We start from the raw sequence: 21,311 nt of genomic DNA, 5'->3' as shown, positions 1-21,311 counted from the left end.
AAGGATAGCAGTCTCAAGCCTACTATGTTAACTCTTTTCTGCACAAGTTGCTTCTGGTGAGTACTAGCTGATGTGCTCCCAACTAGCCTTCCTTTCTAATCCAGTTAAAAAGTTAAAATCCAGCCCTGACCTTGGGTACCATTTAAGTGACCTGAAACAGTGTAGGTGCTGCTGAGTGGCTTTGCTGTAGGAAAATGAACAGAAATGCTCCCAAGCAGACTTAAAATGGAGAAAAGTCTTAGAGTTACTTCTGAAACCTGACACCACTCAACCTCACCCCTACTCCTAAACTCACAGTCCCTCCATGACCTGATAGAAACAGATCTTGGACCTGGCTGCCTTAGGGTGGGATTCCTCTGGTTGGTAGCTTCTGCCCTGTATGACTTGGAGCCTCCTCTCAGTGTCCTCAGTATAGGGCTGGGCTCGGTGGCTCACGCCTGCCATCCTAGCACTTTGGGAGGCTGAGGTAGGAGGATTGCTTCACCCCAGGACTTTGAGAGCAGCCTGGGGACTTGGGAGGCTGACACAAAAGGATTGCTTGAGCCCAGGGAGTTGAGACTCCAATGAGCTATGATTGTGCCACTGCACTCCAGCCTGGGCAACAAAGCAAGACCCCATTTCAGTCAATCAATCAGTCAATAAAAATCAGAAGATCAGCTTGTGAAATGGGGGACTGTATTCTTGCAGTACCCTCTTCCCACCTCTTCGGTACTCAGGGCTATCCTTTTCTACTGCATCTCCAATATCAATCATCCAGAAGGATCTAGAATCATACTGACATTAAACAAGCTTTAAAACTGTATGAATAGTTTTTTTAAGGCTAGGCTATTCCCCCAGGATGAGCTCTGGAGGTGAGCCTCCACCTGCAGTGCAGGGACTCAACCGCTCCACTTCCCACCTGAAGATCACACTGATGGAGTGGGATTCCTACTGGTTTCCCTACCTGTCCCTGGAGGGATGAATGTTCATTCTCCTGGTTGGCAAAATGGCTGGGGAAAGACAGAGCCATTATGGCGTTTATCACTGGAGTCATCCTTGGGGCAAATCTAATTGTCAGCAGCTCTGTCACCTAAAATCAGACAAGGAATGGCTGGAAATTAGGAGTTAAAGGCAATTTAATGGCTATTAGGAAAAAGTCAAAAAATAAGAGACGCTGGAAAGGTTGTAGAGAAAAGAATGCTTATACACTATTGGTGGGAGTGTAAATTAGTTCAACCATTGTGGAAGACAGTGTGGCAATTCCTCAAAGACCTAAAGACAGATATACCATTTGATCCAGCAATGCCATCACTGGGTATATACCCAGAGGACTCTAAATCATTCTGTTATAGATACATGCACGCACATGTTCATTGCAGCACTATTCACAATAGCAAAGACATGGAATCAATCTAAATGCCCACCAGTGATAGACTAAATCAAGAAAATGTGATACATGTATATACACCATGGAATACTATGCAGCCATAAAAAAGAATGAGATCATGCCCTTTGCAGGAACATGGATGGAGCTGGAGGCCACTATCCTTAGCAAACTAATGCAGGAACAGAAAACCTAACACCACATGTTCTCACAAGTGGGAGCTAAATGATGAAAATACATGGATACATACAGAACAACAACACATACTGAAGCCTATTGGAGGGTTGGGGTAGAAGGAGGGAGAGGATCCGGAATATGGGTATACGGGTTCTAGGCTTCATATCTGGCTGACCAAAAAAAAAAAAAATCTGTACAACAAACCCCCACAACACAAGTTTACCTATGTAATAAACTTGCACATGTACCCTTGAACTTCAAAGTTAAAAAATAAAAAATAAATACATGATAGCAATTTAAAATAGGAAAACTTGATTGAAATACAATTCTTCTGGTATTTTTTACAGTTATTTTGTTTAGGTTTAGGAGTTAGAATTTCCCTGATACATCTATCTTATGAGAATTCAAGGGTTTGCAGTAAGACCAAAATCAGATTTTAGGGAACAAAATAAGGGACAGGGAGACCTCATAGCAGTCAAATCTGTGGGATCCAGGATTGGGACCAGAAACACACTCCTTGATGGGTTTATGTTGAAAGGTTTAGAGCTGGGGGCTGCACATCAGGAATTCAGACTCGCAACAATGCCTTATACTCCTTCCCCTGCTGACGGAGATTGGGAAAGCCTTAATGTAGCATAGCTAGAACCAGAAAACTAAACATCACTTGGAAGAGAGATTTTTCTAGTGTCTTTTCTGAATCCTGTGTCTTGTGACTTGTGCTAGGCATGTCTGAGCATCCACCTTTTTTAAGGGGAATTCGCATCCTAATTGTAGAAGGCAAATTCACTGTTTGCTTAGATCCCCCTCTGAGAATTCACCCTGGGCTCGTTTGTACAATGGGGAAGTTTGTTTATAGTTCTCTCGACCTACATTTTGTGCATGTTTTGCCCTTTTTAAAGAACCTCTTCCCCTGTACCTCTGACCTTCCTTTTCTGTCTCTCCTTCTTCTCACAACTTACTCATGTAGACATAAAGATCTGATCATTTATATCCCAGAGTGTTTAATGTTTAAGAAGGTCCAGGCTCTTCACCTAAGGATATGAAGCTGGTATACTCAAATGCATTATTAGCAGGGTTTAGTTTACTTATCTCATTAACAAAGTGAGGCTATCCTGATGCTGCTTAAATTCCCAAAATGCTGTCACAGAGACATGCTCCCATTGGTCAAGGAGCCTCCCAATAGTTCATATCAAGACCCTAAGGATGGTAGCTTTTTTCCCTATTCTCTAGGGCAGAATCTTAAGAAGATTCCAGGGAGGTCAGCATTCTTGATTCACAGGTATTGTGGCATGGGACAAATAGACATTGCAACCTCATCTTGACTTACGCTAGTGTGTTCTGCCTCTGTAATTGGTTAACTACTATACTTTGCCTTGAGTCCTTCTGCCCTCCATTGCTGAGTTGGTTCTAGTCTGCCTGCGACAGTGAAATATAATGTGCTTATCTAGGAAAATCAGCCAAACATGCAAGCAATAAAAGAGACACAAAATAGTAATTAAGAGTGACAAATGTGGAAAAAGACAAATGTGATGATAATATGTACACATATAGCAGGAAATAAATATGACAGGAGAAAATATGTAAAAGATGGGACAGTAAAGCATAATAACAGAATACAGAAATTTATTCCAGGAATGCAAGAGTGGTTCAACGTACAAAAATCAATCAATGTAATAATATAATATACCAATCGCATTAATAGAATGAAGAGAAAAGGTCTACGTGATCTTTTTTTATTTTCTTTTCTTTGAGACAGGGTCTCATTCTGTTACCCAGGCTAGAGTGCAGTAGCGTGATCTCGGCTCACTGCAACCTCTGCCTCCGGGGTTCAAGCAATTCTCTGGCCTCAGCCTCCCAAGTAGTTAGGACTACAGGCACGTACCACCATGCCCAGCTAATTTTTGTACTTTTAGTAGAGACAGGGTTTTGCCATGTTGGCCAGGCCAGTCTCAAACTCCTGAGCTCAGGCAATTCACCTGCTTTGGCCTTCCAAAATGGTGGGATTACAGGCATGAGCCACTGTGCCTGGCCCCACATGATCATTTCAATTGATGCAGGAAAAGCATTTGACAAGCTCCAATACCCTTTAGTGATAAAAACACTCATAAAACTATGACTAGTAGAAGGGAACTTCTTCAACATGATAAAAGGGTATTCATTTCTTAAAACCACAGTTAACATCATACTCAGTAGTAAAAGACTGAAATATTTTTCTAAGATCAGGAACAAGACAAGGGTGCCCACTTTCACCAGTGCTATTCAACATTGTACTAGAACTTCTAGCCAGAGCAATTAGATAAGAAAAAGAGAGTGCATCCAAATTGAAAAGGAAGAAGTAAAACCATTCACAGATGACATGATTCTATATATATATACAAAAATCCTAAAGAATCTACAAATAAAATTATTAGAGCTAAGAAATTAACTCAGCAGAGTCAGGGTACGAGGCAGAAATCAGTTATATTTCTATACGTTAGCAATGGACAACCCAAAAAGAAAATTAAGAAAAGAATTTCATTTGTAATTATTTCAAAAATAATAAAATACTTAGGAATAAAATTAACCAATGCAGTGCAAGATTTCTACACAGAAAACTATAAAACATTGCTAAAAGAAATTAAAGACACCAATAAATGGAAAAGCATTCCATATTTATGGACTGGAAGACTTAATATTTTTAAGATAGCAATAATGCCCAATATATATTTTAAAAATCCTAAAGAATCTATAAATAAAATTCAATGCAATCCCTATCAAAACCCCAATGATCTTTTTTGCAGAACTGGAAAAGCTCATCCCAAAATTCATATGGAATTGCAAAGGGGCCTCAAATAGAACAAATCTTGAAAAAGAGGAATAAAAGTGGAATTCAAACACTTCCTGATTTCAAACTTACTACAAAGCCACAGTAATCAAAACAGTGTGGTACTAGCACAAGATTGACATATAAATCAATGGAATAGAATTGAGAGTCCAGGGTGAAAGCCATACAAGTAGGGTCAACTGATTTTCAACAAGGATACCAAGACCATTTGAAAGAATAGTATTTTCAACAAATGGTGCTTGGACACATATTGTTGAATTTTGAATTGAAATACATTTCAAATATTGTTGAAAGAATAGTATTTTCAACAAATGGTGCTTGGACAACAGACAGCCACAAGCAAAAGAATGAAGTTGAACTCTTACCTTACACTATATACACAATGAACTCAAAATGGATCAATGATCTAAATATAAGAGCTAAAACCATAAAACTTTTAGAAGAAAACATAGAGGTAAATCTTCATGACTTTGGATTTGACAATGGTTTTTCTTAGATATGACACCAATAGATTCATTCTGTACAGCAAGCAACTGCTTCTTCCCTAAACTTTTCTATGTATTATAATGCTTTAGAAAATAAACTTAAATTTTAATACCTTTAGGGAAGTTATTTTATTATTCAAACAGAGAACCCATGGTTCTAAGATGAATGAGAAATAGCTCCTGTACCATAGGTTCTTTAGAGTTAGTGGAGCTGATCTTAGGGTGAAGCTGGACTTGGGAGATGAAACTAGGATTCACCCCTTAGAGGTAGCCTCTGTGCATGTGTTAGGAAGTTGCCTAGAAACCTCCGAACCAAGACTAGGTTTGGGTATATGGAGTTCTCAGGTGTCAGTTTCTGGGGAAGCAAACTGTGGGAAAAACATGGAATTCTCTTGACTTTTGTAGAATGTATGTCTTCACTGCTGTTCAAAATTAGGGACTGGGGCTGCCTCTTTGAGGTAGATCAGTTAACAACAAAAACTGGGTAGTGCCTGAAAGGGTTAGCTTCCATGTTGATGGTAACAGTAGGTAGTAGGTCAGGAGGACAACTCAAAGGAGCCCAGAGAGAGATGAGATATAGGACACCCTTGACTGACCACTTCTGACCTACTGGGACAAAGCATGGGGAGGAGGGATGAATGGGCTCTGACCCTATGGGAAACATTAGATGATGCTCTTTCTCTTATCTCCTCTTTTACCGGTTGGCTCTCCTGAGGCCCTGCCATTCCTTCTTAAAAGAAAAAAGTTATCAGATGACAGAATAAGAGATCAAATTTGTAAAATCAGACAAACAGATGAGATACGCAGAGAATGAGAAAAATAAAGGTAGATAGTCTTGCAAGCAAATAGGGGTAGAAATAAGGCCCCAAACAGGAAAAGATCAGTGACATCAAAAGTGGAGAGAGAATGCGTCACTGGAAGAAGGATAAGGGCAAGAATAAGGAAAGAAACAGGCATGAAGTTAGTAAGAGGGCTTCAAGAGGGGAAAGAGTCATCTTGCAGTATTCTCTCTCCTTTTCATCGTTTAGACACAAGCATATTTTAGCTGTCTTCCAACTCTCTCCCTCTTCTCCCCTTTCTCCTTTATTCCATAATAAATAAGTGTTCACAGCCTGACCATACCATGCAGTAGGCTAGAAATAAAGAGGAAAAAGATGAATGAAACCAACTCCCTGCTCTTCAATCAGCTACTTGTTGTGAATTATGTGATGCTCTCCAAAGGGCAGGGATCACGATAATGAACTTGTAAGTTGGGCTGTAGTTGGGTGCAAGGCTGGGGTGGCTGGGGTATTCTGTGTATATATCAGAGGAAGACTGATTTTGATCACCCCGAATTTGGGTCCACGCTGCCAGATTGGCTGAAACTATACTTGGGCTAGGGAGCCCAGTGACCTGAGTAGTGGCTAAATATATAGACCCTTAAAGTTTACGGCTCCCCTGAGTGCTAGTTGGATAATTTAGGATTGCTAGGTAGGCAGTTGCGGCATCCTCACTCACTTATATACACATATTGTGGAAGAGATTATTAGATTTTATCCACTTTTCCTGAAATAATACATATTAATGAAATTAATACCCACAGAGTTAAATACGATTATCAAAATCTGATATAAGATATTTCACCATCGAATTATGGTACCTTGTCCTATCTTCTTTGGAACTTGCTCTCTCTGCTGCAGATGGCATCACTAGGGCCCACATTTGGAACCTCTCCCAAGATGTGCCCTGGAGTCTGTGGAGTTTGGGTGTTGTATTCCATCTCCTCCTCCGCCCCTTTTGAGGCTGACAGCATTCTTCAGAGCAGGCTCCTCTTAGGTTCCTGCACATAATCTCTCCTGCCCAAATAAACTCTCAGCCATGCTTAGCAAGAAGCTGCATAATTCATAGGAAGTGAAGTTAAAAATCTTCCCCATCTTTGCCTTTCCAAGCTGCTGCTCAAAAGAGAATCTAGTAATATAGACTGAGGTCTAGGATTTCCAAGGATCTGTACTTTCCCCTATATCTGGAGAGGGGTAGCTAATGTCACTTCTAAATCTCTGGCTTGTGAATAGATTCTTATTCTGCCTGTTTTTAAACATGCCACCCTCTCCCATGGTTGGCATCTGTGGGCCATATGGAAAGAGGGGACATTTTCTCTTGAGCTTCTGGGAAGTATGGTTTATTTTCTAGTTTTTCCATTTCTTTTTTCCATGCTGAAGCATTTTTCAAGACTTCCTTTTAGTCAACAAGTGCCTTCATGTTTTGTCTCCTCTTCCCTTAGCAAAAGCAAAAGTAAGGTATCCTTTGGCAAGGAGCCAGGTATATCACGTCAAGGTAAAATGACCCATAGTTCCTCATTTTGACATTCAACTTATTGCCCAAAGGAAGAGTTCAGTAGCCAACAGGAACATTGCCCCTCCAAAGTATGCCACCTCCAGTGAGGCCTCCCTGTCATGCCCGGCCTGTGGACAGCCAGCCCCCGCCATCCCTTCAGTCCCCTGCCAAGCATGGGTGTACTGTGCAGGCAGCCATGTGGCCTGACGGTCTCTACCAGTCCTTCTGTCCCTCGGCTGATAAACCCATTCTGAATGACGGGAAATGTGTCCTCTGCTACCTGCGTTTTCTGTGGAACTCAGAGGAGGGGAAGGGCCAAGCCATTATTAAGAGAGTGTTGTTGGGAGCAGTGAAAAGGCCACATCCTTTCCAAGGGACACTTTTCCTGGAAAGCCCCTGGAGCTTAGCTGGCTCATCCTGTGAAGCTGGTTCTCACCACAAGGGCGCAGGGCCATTAACTCAGCCTGGAGGAAGCCTGCAGGGCAGCTGGCACGCTGGAGGGACAGAAAAAACAGGCCACCAGGCACAGACAGGCAAGGGAGGGAGGAGGATGGAATGGAAGACACCTGGGCTGGACGGAAGTCAGTGCCCTTGGGTGCTGGTACCTGCCTTCCCAGCCACCAGTAGATCAGGCTTCTGAGCCTGTTGGCTGTCAGGGCTGGACTGTGCCCCACAGGCACCACGGTAGTCCCCGTGGAATCCCCCAGGTGTCACCAGGCAGTATACAAGTAACAGGCCTGGAAGGTCCCCATCAGCCCAGTTGGACATGTTCAGACACTCTGGCACTCCCCGTTCAGTGGCACAAACTCCAGGAGCCAGTGAAGGAAATAGGAAAACACCAGGCTGAGCAGTATGGCCAAAAGCTATTTATTCCTAAATAAAAAGCAAAATAAACAGGAGTCTCATCACCATGGAGCCACAACCCCATCCCTGCCTCCTTCCTCTGCCATATGCTATCAAATAAGTTTCCCAGCCACGAATAATTAGAAACTCCTCCCCATGTGCCAACTCCAGCCTCCGCTATGTATGACACAGGGGGCAGCCCTACCCCCAGAATATACAAAATGTTGCACAGATACAATATGTACACTGAGGAAGGGGACCCACCTCCAGCAGCTCGTGCCCTTGCCTGGTCTACATTAGCTCCATTGCCCTGCCTCAGCTGCCTCTCTGAGTAAAATGGGAGCCCCCATGAGGGAAAAATTACTTTGGTGAAATTAAGGCCATCAGAGAGGCCATGAGGCTTCCTCGAAAGAAATAAACTCTGAGCCTCTAGCTCTTAAATAACAATAATCATCATCTAGAAATTTAAGGACTCAGCCCTGGCCAAGGCGGCAAAGGGTCTGCACTTGTGTGTCTCACCCCATTAGACAGGGGGCTTGTCTTGCTACTCTAAGGGTAAAAGGGTGACTGGGAAGGGGTGATAGGGACATGGTAGGGGCAGAGTCTCCAGGCCCACTTCTCCAGGCTTTGCTAACAGTAGCCTGCTTTTTATTTTTTATTTTTTAAATTTTTATCCATGACTATTTTTTAATCCCATAACTTTTTTTCTATAACTTTTCCATAACTTTTTTCCATAACTATTTTCATAACTTTTTTCTTACAACTTTTTTCATAACTTCTTTAATCCCACCCATAACTTTTATTATCCCATAACTTTTTTTCCCATAACTTTATTTTTAATCCCATAAATTTTTTTTTTTAATTTTGTGGCCTGTTTTTAGATGACAGTGATGTTCGCCTCATCTGTACCTGTCTCCCTCATTAGATAGGGGTCTTATTTTGCTACCGTAAGGGTAAAGGGGTAACTGGGAAGAGGTGGCAGGGACATAGTGGGGGAGACCCTCTGGCCCCATTTCTCCAGGCTTTGCTGACAGTGGCCGGCTTTTAGATGATTGTTATCCTCACCTTGTTCTCCTGAGCTCAGTAAAAAATGGGGATGCAGGGGTTGCTGCCCAAGCCTGGGCGCTCCCGGGGGCTCTGCACCTCATGAAGCAGCCGCATGATCTGCTGTGCAATGGAGGTGTCGTGGGGAGAACCCGCCCCGGCCCCTTCTTGTTCAGGCTCCACACTGTGGGAGATCTTTGGAGACGGGGAGGCAGGGCACAGAGCACCATGTGAGCCCTCCCCTCATCCTGCCAGCCCACCTTGTCCAAGGGCTCTACTCACCACCCTGCATGTCGGCAGCCCCAATCTCCTGGGGGGCTGGGTCCCCTGGAGCGGGCTCATCAGCAGGGTTCTGGGCAACTGCCAGGAATCTACCATGCCACTCGTTGTGGTCGCCCACAAGCTGCAACACCAGCTCCAGCAGCGTCACCTGGAGGGAGGGGTGCTCAGCTGCCACGTCCATGCCCACGCCCCCCCTACCCCAACCCCTGCAGAGATGTTGCACGCCCTACCTTCATCTCCTCCTTGTCCTGGGCCAACCTGCTTACGTACTCCTCCTCCTGGTGCCATGTCTTCAGCACTGACTTCTGGCTCTGGTATGATGTGATGTACTTTCCTGCAGGAGGACAGGGCTTAGACACTGGGGCCCCTCTGACCACCCTGCAGCTGCCCCTGCCATGCCTTGACCTCTCGCTCACTGATGGTGTGTTTCTCCAGACAGCTGAATGCAGCAACATTCCAGTTTCTTCACCCACTCCTTCTCCTGCATGAGCTCCATAAAGCAGCTCTGGAGTCAAAATAACGGGGTCACATCCCCACAACAACCTGCCCCACCCCCACCCTTCTTGGCCATGCCAGGAAAGACTCACTCACCTGCAGCTTCTCCATGGTCTCCTGCAAAGCCCCGTGGGTCTGCCCACACAGAATCGCCCCCAGTCCCTGGGGCTGAGGTTGCCGCCTCTGGCTGCTTTTGGGCCAAGGCCACCAGGTGAGAAGGCACTGGCAGTGCACCGTTTGCTTTTTCAGCCGCCCATGTGGCTGTGCCTGCTCCTCTTCGGCACTGGCTAAAGCCAAGTTTTAAAATGTCACTAGCGGGCAGGAAGTGCGCATTCTTGTAGGGGGATACACAGGATGAATGGGCCGGGGCAGTAGAGAGAGAAGCCCTTCCCTTGGGGCCTCAGAGGGTGCACCTATTGGTCTCAGGTGAAATGGTGTCTGACCACTGGCTCCGAGGGAAGGGGTGAGAGTCCAAATAAATCAGAAGGCAGAAAAACCAAGAGCATAAGGGTGTCTGGGAGGGAGCAGAGAGGGAGGCAGCAAAGGTGAGGCAGGAGGAGTCAGGCTCACTATGGCCTCCCGGCTCTCCAGGTCCTCCAGGATGCTCAGCATGGACCAAGGCTGCTCCTCCTCCTCCTCACTCTCCAGTCCATCTCCTATGGAGGTGGGGGGTGGTGACTAGAGGGGTCCTCAGACAACCCAACATGGGAGGTACAGTGGGCCCACCTCTGCTCCCACCCTCACTGTGTAACCCTAGGTCAGCCCCTCCCCAGAGAGGAATGAGCAGCTGTTCTGTATTTTTATTGTATTTTTTTTATAGCCAAGGTCCTGTTATGTTGCCCAGGCACAGTCCCACTACCTATCGACCTGGGAGTTCTGACCTGCTCTATTTCTGACCTGGGCCAGTTTACCCATCCTTAGGCAACCTGGTGGTCCCCTGCTCCCAGGTCACCATACTGACGCCGAACGTAGTGCGGACACCTGGTCTGCGTAATGATCCGCTGTTCCAAGGCTCTCTTCCAACTCCTCAATCCTATGCTGCTAACAGTCCCCCGCTCCTCCTGGGGTTCTCTCCTCTTCCTCTGAGTGGTCTCCCCCATACCTTCCTCAGGGAGAGCCATGAAGCTCAAATGGGCCTGTAGCTACTGGTTCTGCTTCTAGGTGCTCCTAAGGGGTCAGGAAAGAGAATGAGAAGGCACAGAGGTTGCCAGGTCTCATCCCCCCCGGGGCAGCTGCCCTCAGCAACTCCGTTTCCTGGGTCTCCTGCAACTCTTGGTGGGCCATCTCTGCTACTCTTTTCTCTGGTGCTGCAGCTGGTCCACGAGCTGGATCTGCAGAAGTAACTGCCTGTGCAGTGCCTCTTTCTCAGAGATCAGCTGCTGATAGTACGGCTGCAGGTGACCCAGGCACTAGTTTCGCTGCTGCGGCAGGCTCCGAGCCTCTTGGCTCTTCAGCTCCACCTGCAGGAAGACGCTGGGTGTGAGGTCAAGCGGTGGCTGGCTTCCAGATTCTGGGCCCAGAAACAGGGTAACAAGGGCACCGTGGGACACTGTCGCCTGCCCAGGCCCCTGGCCCCTTGCTCCAGGCCTAAGTGACTGTCTCCCTTGCCGAGAGCCCCATGCCTCCTTCCCCAGCCTCAAATCACACACCCATTTTCCACCATTTACCCTGTAAGCCACAGGTGGAAAAGCAGGAGCTAACCCCCATCTGCTACGTGTGCTACATGCCTAATGCTTTCCACGTATTATCTCATTTAATCCTGAGCACCTCTGCGAGGAAAATGCTCATTTCCTTTTTAAGTGAAAGAAACCAAGGCTTAGAGATGGAAAGCAGTTCAATGGTGAGCAGTGGAGCCGAGGCCAGAATTCAGTTTGAATCTAAGGAGCCTCTTATACCACTGTCTTTTCCCTGTGATTGGAGGGCTCCATGTCTCTAGCTGGGATGTTAGCCAGCTAGAGGATATTGGGAGGAGTCCAAGGCTACCCACCTCTAAAAGTCAGAGGGCAGGAAGCAAGAAACAGTGACGGCACTGCCCTGGAGGGTGCTGGGGTCACCTGTACTGCTCACCAGAGGGAGCTGCCTCTGGCCTCCCACCTCCCTTCCCCAGAGGCTGGTACCCACCTCCCTGTCCTTCTTGAATTGGGCGAGGGTTACCATCTCCTTCAGCTCGCCCAGATGCTTCTTCAGTTCGTGTTTCTGGGAGAGCGCGCGGCTGATGGTGGTATGGTTGTTCTGCACGGTTTGCCTGAGCGCCTCCACCTGCTCCTCCCAGAGCTCGGCCTTCCGCTCCAGCTCCAACAGCTTCTTCTCTTGTTCCGGCAACCTCTCCTCCTGCTCTTGGTTCAGGCGACTCAAGCCCTCATTTTCTTGCACTTGGGCTTAAAGCTGTCCTGTCAGATTCTCCAGCTCCTTCCGCAAGTGCTCAGCCTCTGCTTGTAGCTGCTGCTCCACCTTGGAGGGCTCTGCTGGGGACTCCGGGGGCGGGGGTTCAGCTGAGAAAGGAAGCGGCCTTCCGCTCTTGCTCCAGCAGTCTCTCCTCCTGCTCCAGCAACTTCCCCCTGCTCTTAGTTCAGGCGACTCAAGCCCTCATTTTCTTGCACTTGGGTTTAAAGCCGTCCTGTCAGATTCTCCAGCTCCTTCCGCAGGTGCTCAGCCTCTGCTTGTAGTTGCTGCTCCACCTCGGAGGGCTCTGCTGGGAGCTCCAGGGGTGGGGGTTCAGCTGAGAAAGGAAGCGGCCTTCCGCTCCAGCTCCAGAAGCCTCTCCTGCTCCAGCGGCCTCTCCTCCTGCTCCAGCAGCCTCTCCTCCTGCTCCCAGTTCAGGAGACTCAAGCCCTCATTTTCTTCCACTTGGGCTTAAAGCTGCCCTGCCAGATTCTCCGGCTCCTTCCGCACGTGCTCAGCCTCTGTATGTAGCTGCTGCTCCACCTCCGGAGGGCCCTGCTGGGGGCTCCAGGGGTGGGGGTTCAGCTGAGAAAGGAAGCAGACAGTAAGGAATAAAGGCCTCTGGATTCTCAAAAAAACCCTCCTCTTGGTGCATAGCTCATCTCAGGTTCCCCAAACTTGGCCTCCCTGCTGCCAACGACTCCTCGCGCCCTGATGGTAGCCAATCTTCCAAGCCACTTTCAGGTACAGACAACTGTGGGTGGCTGACAACAGGCACTTTTTCCTCTTGGCTGATGGAGGCATTGAGGCTCATGAAGATGACAAGACTTGCCATCTCCTGGCACAGACCTCTTTCCCTCTGCCTCAAAGCCCTTCCATGCGCCCACCTCCCTGGGGCATTCTAAGCCATCCCCACAGCCCTCTGACGCCAGTCCTGCTCCCAGGTCACCCCAGCCCCAGCTTACCCATCTGGTTCCTTGTTCAGCCAAGCTCGTCTCCAGCTCCTGTACTCGACTCATGCTATGTGCCCTCTCCTCCCTCAACGTATGCACTTGCCCAAAGCACGGGAGGAAAGGGCCCTGGAGAGCAGGGCTGGTGGCTGGACAGGCTACCATCTCCCTCTCTGCCCCTAACTCCACAAAGCCCAGACCCATGACCACCTCTAGCTGTGCTCCGCCCATTTCACAGAGGCCTGGAACAATCAAGTGACCTATCTGTGGTTGGGGCTGAAGGGTCAGTTCTCACATTCTCTGACATCTCCCGCATCCTCTGCCACCACATGGCGCTCTCTCCATGCAGATACTCGGCATACCATGCTGGTCTCCCTCCATTTGCAGATACTTCAGCCACTCCATCACCTATAAGAATGGGCACAGAAGTCAGGAAGGGCTGCCACTGGTCCTCACCTGTTCCTGGCCCCCTGGGGTCACCTTCTTTCCACATCCCTCCCTCTGCAAAGCCTCACCTGCCCCAGGTAGATTCCAGCTGTGCCCATTCCTCCATGGGTTGCTGTAACTGCTGGTTAGCATTAGGGCCTTCACACCAGCTACACAACTGAATGGTAAAGAAAGAGAAGTTTCTATCTGAGGAGCCTGGGCCGTTCCACACAGTGCCGCTTAAAAGGGCTCAAGCTAGGCTCAATGTACAACTTGGTCAATAAAGATCTCTACTGTGAAGTTGCTTTGCTTTAGAAATAAAAAATAATTTTAAAGAGATCTCAGGCTGGGCATGGTGGCTCGTGCCTGTAATCCCAACACTTTGGGAGGCTGAGGTGAGTGGATTGCTTGAGCTCAGGAGTTCGAGACCAGCCTGGGCAACATGGCGAAGCCGTGTCTCTACAAATACAAAAATTACCCAGGCGTGGTGGTGTGTGCCTATAGTCCCAGGTACTTGAGGGGCTGAGGCAGGAGGATCGCTTGAGCCTGGAAGGTGAAGGTTGCAATGAGCCAAGATCATGCCACTGCACTCCAGCCCCGGTGACAGAGCGAGACCCCATCCCAAAACAAACAAACAAACAAACAAGAACTCTACTCTCTATTATTACCGTGGAATAGTCGAAGTGTTGGCTTGAACCTCAGAAGGAAATAAACAGACTCATGAGCTAGCCATATAAGTGTAATCTATAAAATAATGGTTTTCATCTATGATAGCATTAAAAAAAAAAAAAATTTAAGCCCTAACCCTAAGATTCTGATTCCCTAAGTCTATGGCAGGGCCCCAGTGTGCAGATTTTTAGCAGTCTTCAGAGGATTCTATGACAGGACCAGAACAAGGACCTAAATTTTCCAGCTCTTGGCTGGAGCCTCCCCATACCGTGCATGATCCCTAGACCATGTCCCCAGCTGGATGGGGCTCCCACCACCCCTGGGGCTGCAGCCTATTGCCTGAAGCAGGAGCTCAGCCCTCTCTCCAGCTTCCTGTGCAGCTCCTTCAAATTGAGTCAAATCCCTGACTTCACGGTCACTAGGACTTGAAGCTTTTCTTCTCGTTCTGAGTTCTTCTGCTTCAGGTCCTCATTATTTTGGCTATGGCCAGAGGCAGGAGAGAAAGGAATGAACGAAGAACAGAAAGGACTATAATGAAGAGCAGAAAGGACAGCTCCTCTAGCTTCGCCCCACAACCACAGAACCGTGGCACTGGAAGGGACTTCAGGAATCAAAAGTCACAGGTGGCACGCCAGAGAGAAGACATGAGTTGCCCAAGGCTATACCATGAGTCAGGGGCACAGCCAGTACTAGAGCTTAGCCTGTGCACACAGACAAACCTGTATGACCACCTCACCACGCTCACCTGCACCCCTCCCACCTCCCAGCACATCACCCATGCTAAGGGCCCCAGACCTCCCATCCCACCGTCCCCCATCCTACCTGTTCTTACATAACTTCAGCCTGAGGGCATCACTGTCTCCGGTTAACTGGTTGTTGTACTAAAAATACAGAAAGGTGAAGTCAGGATACAGCAGGCAGAGAAGCAGCTGGCAGACTAGGATCGACAGCTACAGTGACTATTCCACAGTAACACTTCCTCACTCTCAATCACGCTTGACACATTTTCAAGGCATTTCCAAGCCCACAGTCTCATTTGTTTCTCAAAGAACTCAGTAAGGGCGGAAGGGACAGGGAAAGAGATCAAATTTATAGCTGGTTACCACAGGCCCAGAGAGAAAAGAGAATATTGCTGTTGTTATTACCATTATGACTGCCACTGTGGGAACCTTTATTGAGTGCTTCACCAGGCACCATGCTAGCAATCCCATTTAATCCTCACAACCACCATAGCAGGCAGTTACTACTATCACCTCTATTGTATAGTTGAAAAACATGGGGTGTTAGAGGTTAAGTGCTTGCCTAAGATCATCAGACAGAGTTGGGATTTGAACACTCAGGTATATCTGATTTTCTAAGACCATTTTTTCGCTATCAGGCAGGAAATTAGGATCTGGACGCAGGGAACATAAGGCCTGTTCACACTTCAGCTATAACAGGAAATATCCTCCCTATGGGGCCTATGGCTAAATGACTTTGTAACTTTACTTCATGCTCTCCATTTACATAGGGCATACCCGAAGTAACCAATGGAATCCTCTAGGGGGTAAACTCCCAAAAATTCTTTAACGGTGCCTTTGAGCCCCTATGCTCAGGTGCACTCCCACACTGTGGAGTGTGCTTTCAGTTTCAATAAATCCCTCCATTCCTTCCTCACTTTGTGCATTTTGTCCAATTCTTTGTTCAAGACGCCGAGAAGCTGGACACCCTCCACTTAACAGCTGGGGTGGGGCACAGAAAGAAAGGGGGATAATCTGGTGTTCAGTTTTTGCAGGGTACATTCCCATAGTCCAAAACTCAGAAAATACAGAAGGGAAATATCTCCCAGCCACCCCGTTCCTCTCTCCTAAGTTTTTTACAAATTCTTGCAGACATGTTTTATGTATATTATCATCGTACACACACAAACACACACACACATGTTCCCTCTCTCTACACAAATGGTAACATACTAAAGATACTCTTCTGTACCTTCACAGTGCAAGTACCATATCCCCCACCTAGGACTTGGCCAAGGCCACAGCCAGGTAAGGGCAGGGTAGGCACTTGGCCTCCAAGCTCTGCATCCAGTGCTCGCTCCCAACAGTGCCCCCAACTCACCCACAGCAGCCGACACAGCCCCATGCTGACTCTAACAACCACGCACAAAAGCAGCAAGAAATGGCCCATGCTGCTTTCTGGGCAGGACACTCCATCCTGCAGAAGGGACCTAAAGGTCCCTCACTCCTCCATCTGGAAAGCAGGGCTGCCAGGGTATGGGGCAAGTGGTTGGACTTACCCTATCTGCCTTCCTCTGCTCCCGTTGCAACTCACCCACATGCTTCCAGCAATACTGCAGATGGCTGGCCAGATCCTCGGCCTCTTCTAGAATGAAAGAGGTTGAGATGGGGCCCAAAGGCCTAAAGGCCTATCAAAGCGCCAGGTTGAAGGATGATGGGTGCCCAGATTCCCACCTTCAAACTGCCTGGCAGCACGTTCAGTGTGATACAGTGCTGTCTTCAATTCTGCTTTCTCAAACATCAAAATTCCAATTACCTGATTTGAACCTTTGGGAGAAAAGCCAAGCAAATGCTGAAAGAAAAGGAAAGCAACATTCTCCAGAGGACAGGAGGGAACTTCACACCCTCCACTCACCTGTAATTGCCTCTCTAGGGCTCCCTGGTTTTGCTGGCTTTCTTGCTTTTCCTGTAGGAAGAGGAAGACAGAGCTCTTACTAGGGGAGGCAGAGATGGCCCAGCAAGGGACTTGCCCCTGAATGCCACCAATGCCCCAGGACAGGCCCACCCATGGGACCAGGTTATCAGGGACCCTGTGGGGATGAGGTGGAATCTGGGGGGTAAGCCTTCTTCTCCAGGCTGGGAGTGGGCAAGACGAGACTGGGGCCTCTACATCTGAGTGCCCCCCAAACCCAGCAGTCATGCTGTGAGCAAAGAAATCACGTTACTACTTCGATGAGATCCACAGTTTCTTGCATGTGTTGTTTCCTTGGGAGGGTCAAAGGAAGGTGACCAAGGGTGGCCCCTCGACTCTATTTCCCNGCTCCCTGGTTTTGCTGGCTTTCTTGCTTTTCCTGTAGGAAGAGGAAGACAGAGCTCTTACTAGGGGGAGGCAGAGATGGCCCAGCAAGGGACTTGCCCCCTGAATGCCACCAATGCCCCAGGACAGGCCCACCCATGGGACCAGGTTATCAGGGACCCTGTGGGGATGAGGTGGAATCTGGGGGGTAAGCCTTCTTCTCCAGGCTGGGAGTGGGCAAGACGAGACTGGGGCCTCTACATCTGAGTGCCCCCCAAACCCAGCAGTCATGCTGTGAGCAAAGAAATCACGTTACTACTTCGATGAGATCCACAGTTTCTTGCATGTGTTGTTTCCTTGGGAGGGTCAAAGGAAGGTGACCAAGGGTGGCCCCCTCGACTCTATTTCCCAGGCCATGAAGCGGTAGGCAGAGGCCAGGAGTGGATTTTAAAGGCAAAGTTCTCAGACTCACTGGGATCATGAACTGGCCAACTCTCCTCAAGCTCCCAAGGACAGAGGATTTGAGTCTTTGTTGGTTTTGGCCCACAGCCACAGAACTGAAAGTCAGAATCTGGATTCTCCCGAAAGGACAGTAATATAAAGCTTTAGAGATGGAGTTTGAGAAAAGCTCACCCTTCTACCAGCTTGTGATTTAGAAAGGTGCATTCACTCAACAAACATTGACTGAGCACGTACGGGCCAGGTATGGTTCTTCACAGCAGACATACAGGACAGAAAAGGACAGACAGGATCCCTTGGCCCTGAGGTTTACATTCTACTGGACCTTTAAATCATGGACTCTCAGAGCTAACAGAGACTTTTGATGCTCTCTAACTCTACTTCCTTGGAAAACACAAGCCCAAGAAGGAGAGGTGGCTTATCTAGAATCAAAGAACAAATTAGGGCCTGAGTCAGGGTGGAAATACAGGGCTCCTGAAAACCAATCAGGCCAGTGCTTCCCTGAGAAGCCACAACCCCATGGCATGTGTGGCAAGAGCTGGAGCAGGGGTGTCTGGAGAAGAGACAGTAGGCAAAGAAGGCAGCGACAGAAGAGCCATGATGCATGCTCTGTGCTCTGGGGTCCCTCCACCTGAGGCCATGGCCCCCCAGCTCCCCATTTGCCCTTGGCATCAAGGACCCCCAGTCCTTTCTTCAGGGCCCCAAGGGGAAACTGCTGGAGCCCAGGACTTGCCGTGTGGAATCAGCGGACCCCATTGAACTCTTACCAATGACTCGATGGTTTTATTCAGTTGACTGAGTGTTATATAACTCGAGCCCAGGGCGACTGTTACCTCTTGGTATCTGCTCTAAGGCACATGAAGAGAGGAGGAGTTGGAGGAGGATTAAGGGGAGAGGTAGAGAGAGCAATCATTAGGGTTGGGGTGCGCGTGAGCTGTCTCAGCTGGCAGAGGGGCACCCAGCCCCCGCTGTGGGAGGAGGTTGGAGGGCTGGCCTGCAGGGTCACTGGGTCATGGCCCAGGGCCTCTTACCTCCAGATCCTTCAAGGTAGCAGATGATGCAGGACCCTCCGCATGGATACATGTTGCTGACTACAAGAGATGAAGGTGTGCATGGAGATCTTCTGTCCCCTCAGTGTCTAAGCCCTCTGACTTCCTTTCTTCCCCAGCAACTGGCAACATTTTCTTTTCTGCGTAACTCAGACCCTTCATCCCGTAACCTCTTTATGCCAACTTCTCTCATGGTTCTTATCTCCCCACCATCCCTCCCTCCCAAGCACTCTCATCTGGTGTTTCTACAGCAGGATAAAATCATGTAACCAGCCACGGGGTCCAACTCCTTCATATGAACAGCTTCAAGGAAGAAGCCTCAGGGAAGGGCCAACTTCCTCAACATTGCCCAGCAAATTGGCTGGTCCCAGGATCTTTCCTCTCTCTTGTGATCCCTGCCTCAGCTTCTTTCTATCATACTTTCCTTCTCCCCGCACTCCCCTCTGGGCCACAATTTCTGAAGTACCTCAGAAGCAATGCCATTGAGCTGTTGGGAGAGTTGTTGCAGGCTCTCGGTTGATGAGAAGGTCCTAAGGGCAGAGACACAGACGTCAGGAGTGCAGGTGGTTCAATGGGAAAGAAGGTCTTAGACAGTGGTCTCCCTGACTCCCTCAGTCTAGAGACTGCTGCCCCGATAGGAGACACTCACTTACTTTCATCCTGAGATTGGGGCTAGTATCATGATTCTGTGTGGGAAGAAACATATGAGATGGTCATTCAATCTCTGTAAGAATCACCGAGGGCAGGATGAGCCAAATTACCAAGCTCATTCCAACAATATTCTATCTCCCCAAACCTCAAGGAAAAGCCCAGTTTCAGCCTTCCCCCATCCCAGTCCCCAGGAAGGGCACTTCGCCCTAGGGAACAAACTACTTGTGAAAAAAGAAGAGAATCCATAGTAGGTACAGGAGGGTGGTGGGCAGAGGAGGAGGAGGCACGAACCTGAGGTGCCGCTAAGCTAGCGAGACTGGCACCAGGGCAAGGGACACCACCAGGTAACACGGTGTCATCAGCAGGTGGCTATACAGACACAGCATGGTCTTTGGCATCTGTCACAGAACAGAGCGCAGGGCATTAGGGGGCCATGCAGGAGAGAAGGTGCCTCAGTGCCATGAACACAAGAGTGTGGAACAGGTAGGACAGATGCTGGTGCAGTCAGACTGACAGTCACGCGTGCTTGGAGCCACTTGGGGGTGTGGATATGGTTTGCCCGGGCCTTGGGCTGCTAGGCAGCATTTCGAATGGCCAAAGCTCAAAGCAGGGGCTGCACAGCCTCCTTCATGAACACATGAGGACCTCACTCCCCCGGAGCTCAGCAAAAGACAGCAGCAGGTTCTGACCTGTGGCAGCCACAGCAGGCTGGAGGAAGGTGTACCAAAGTCAGGGCGGAGAAAGGCACTGTTCTTCCAGAAGGCCAGTCTGTGCCGCAGAGTGACCCTAACTGGGCCCCTCCTGGGCAGAGGACAGTGATGAGGAAGTAGTAGTCTGGGCAATGTACAATGTAGCTGTCTGCCTCTCTCTTCTCCCTTGCCTTCTCCCTTGCAGTGGCATAATCAGCAGGGATTACCATCTCCTACAGCTCACCCAGCTCCTCCGGCAGCTCCTCCTTGACGTGCTGCTCAGACTAAAGTGCACTGGTGATCTCCATGTTCTCATTGTTCTGGACAGAGACAAGCAATCACGCCACCCACTGCAGCTGGAGATCCCAGAACTTGGTGTCTGCTTCCCATGGCACCGGGAAGGATGGAGGCAGATTAGAAAAATGATCCCCTCTCCCCCACAGCCATCAAAGCAGGGCTCTGGCTCACAGGTCCCTTCAGAAGTGCCACTTCACATGAGGGCTACACTGCCCCCACTTAACAGGTGGGGAAACAAAGTCTTGGAGGGCTAGGGAGGAGGACAGTCTCCCCAGGTGGGATGCATCAGTTTTACAAAGCTGCTCTCTGCAGCTGCTCCTTGAGCTCAGGGTTCTGGGAGAGTGCAGGGCTGATGGTGGTGAGGTCGTTCTGCATGGTCCCCAGGGTTTGCCTGCATACCTCCGCCTGCTCCCCTCAGAGCTCAGCTCCAGCAGCCTCTCCTCCTGCTCCCAGTTCAGGCATTTCAAGCCCCCATTGTCTTGCATGTGGGCCCACTGGAGCTGTCCTGCCACACTCTCCAGCTCCTTCCACAGGTGCTCAGCCTCTGCTGGTAGCTGCTGCTGCAGCTGGAGACCCCAGAACTTGGTGTCTGCCTCCCATGGCACTGGGAAGGATGGAGGCAGATCAGAAAAATCATCCCCTCTCGCCCACAGCCATCAAAGCAGGGCTCTGGCTCACAGGTCCTTTCAGAAGTGCCACTTCACATGAGGGTTGTGCCCCCTGCTGGGGGCTCCAGGGGTGAGGATTCAGCTGAGAAAGGAAGCAGACAATAAGGGCCTCTGGATTCTCAAAAAACCCCTCCTCTTGGTACACAGCTCCTCTCAGGCTCCCCAGACTTGGCCTCCCTGCTAATGATTCTCAAAAAAAACCCCTCTGCATTCTCAAAAAAAAAAAAAAA

The 21,311-nt window shown here is 48.8% G+C and overlaps 1 protein-coding gene across 1 annotated transcript; it reads right to left on the bottom strand.

Annotated features, from left to right (window-relative positions):
- Positions 1-8,798: 8,798 nt before the first annotated feature.
- Positions 8,799-20,788, bottom strand: LOC108527641 (golgin subfamily A member 2-like). Its single transcript, XM_017869043.1, is given in 18 exon segments — positions 8,799-9,479; positions 9,562-9,665; positions 9,748-9,836; positions 9,923-9,971; positions 9,973-10,042; positions 10,045-10,117; positions 10,397-10,504; positions 11,819-12,411; positions 13,674-13,762; positions 14,662-14,733; positions 15,076-15,134; positions 16,354-16,449; positions 16,532-16,617; positions 16,707-16,799; positions 16,888-16,938; positions 18,759-18,818; positions 19,197-19,306; positions 20,709-20,788. Coding segments are annotated over 18 exon segments (1,941 nt in total). The 3' UTR covers positions 8,799-9,420.
- Positions 20,789-21,311: the final 523 nt, after the last annotated feature.

This window comes from Rhinopithecus bieti, unplaced genomic scaffold, assembly GCF_001698545.2.
Source record: "Rhinopithecus bieti isolate Rb0 unplaced genomic scaffold, ASM169854v2 scaffold_4908, whole genome shotgun sequence".
NCBI lineage: Eukaryota > Metazoa > Chordata > Mammalia > Primates > Cercopithecidae > Rhinopithecus > Rhinopithecus bieti.
This window is presented reverse-complemented; position numbering and strand designations above follow the sequence as displayed.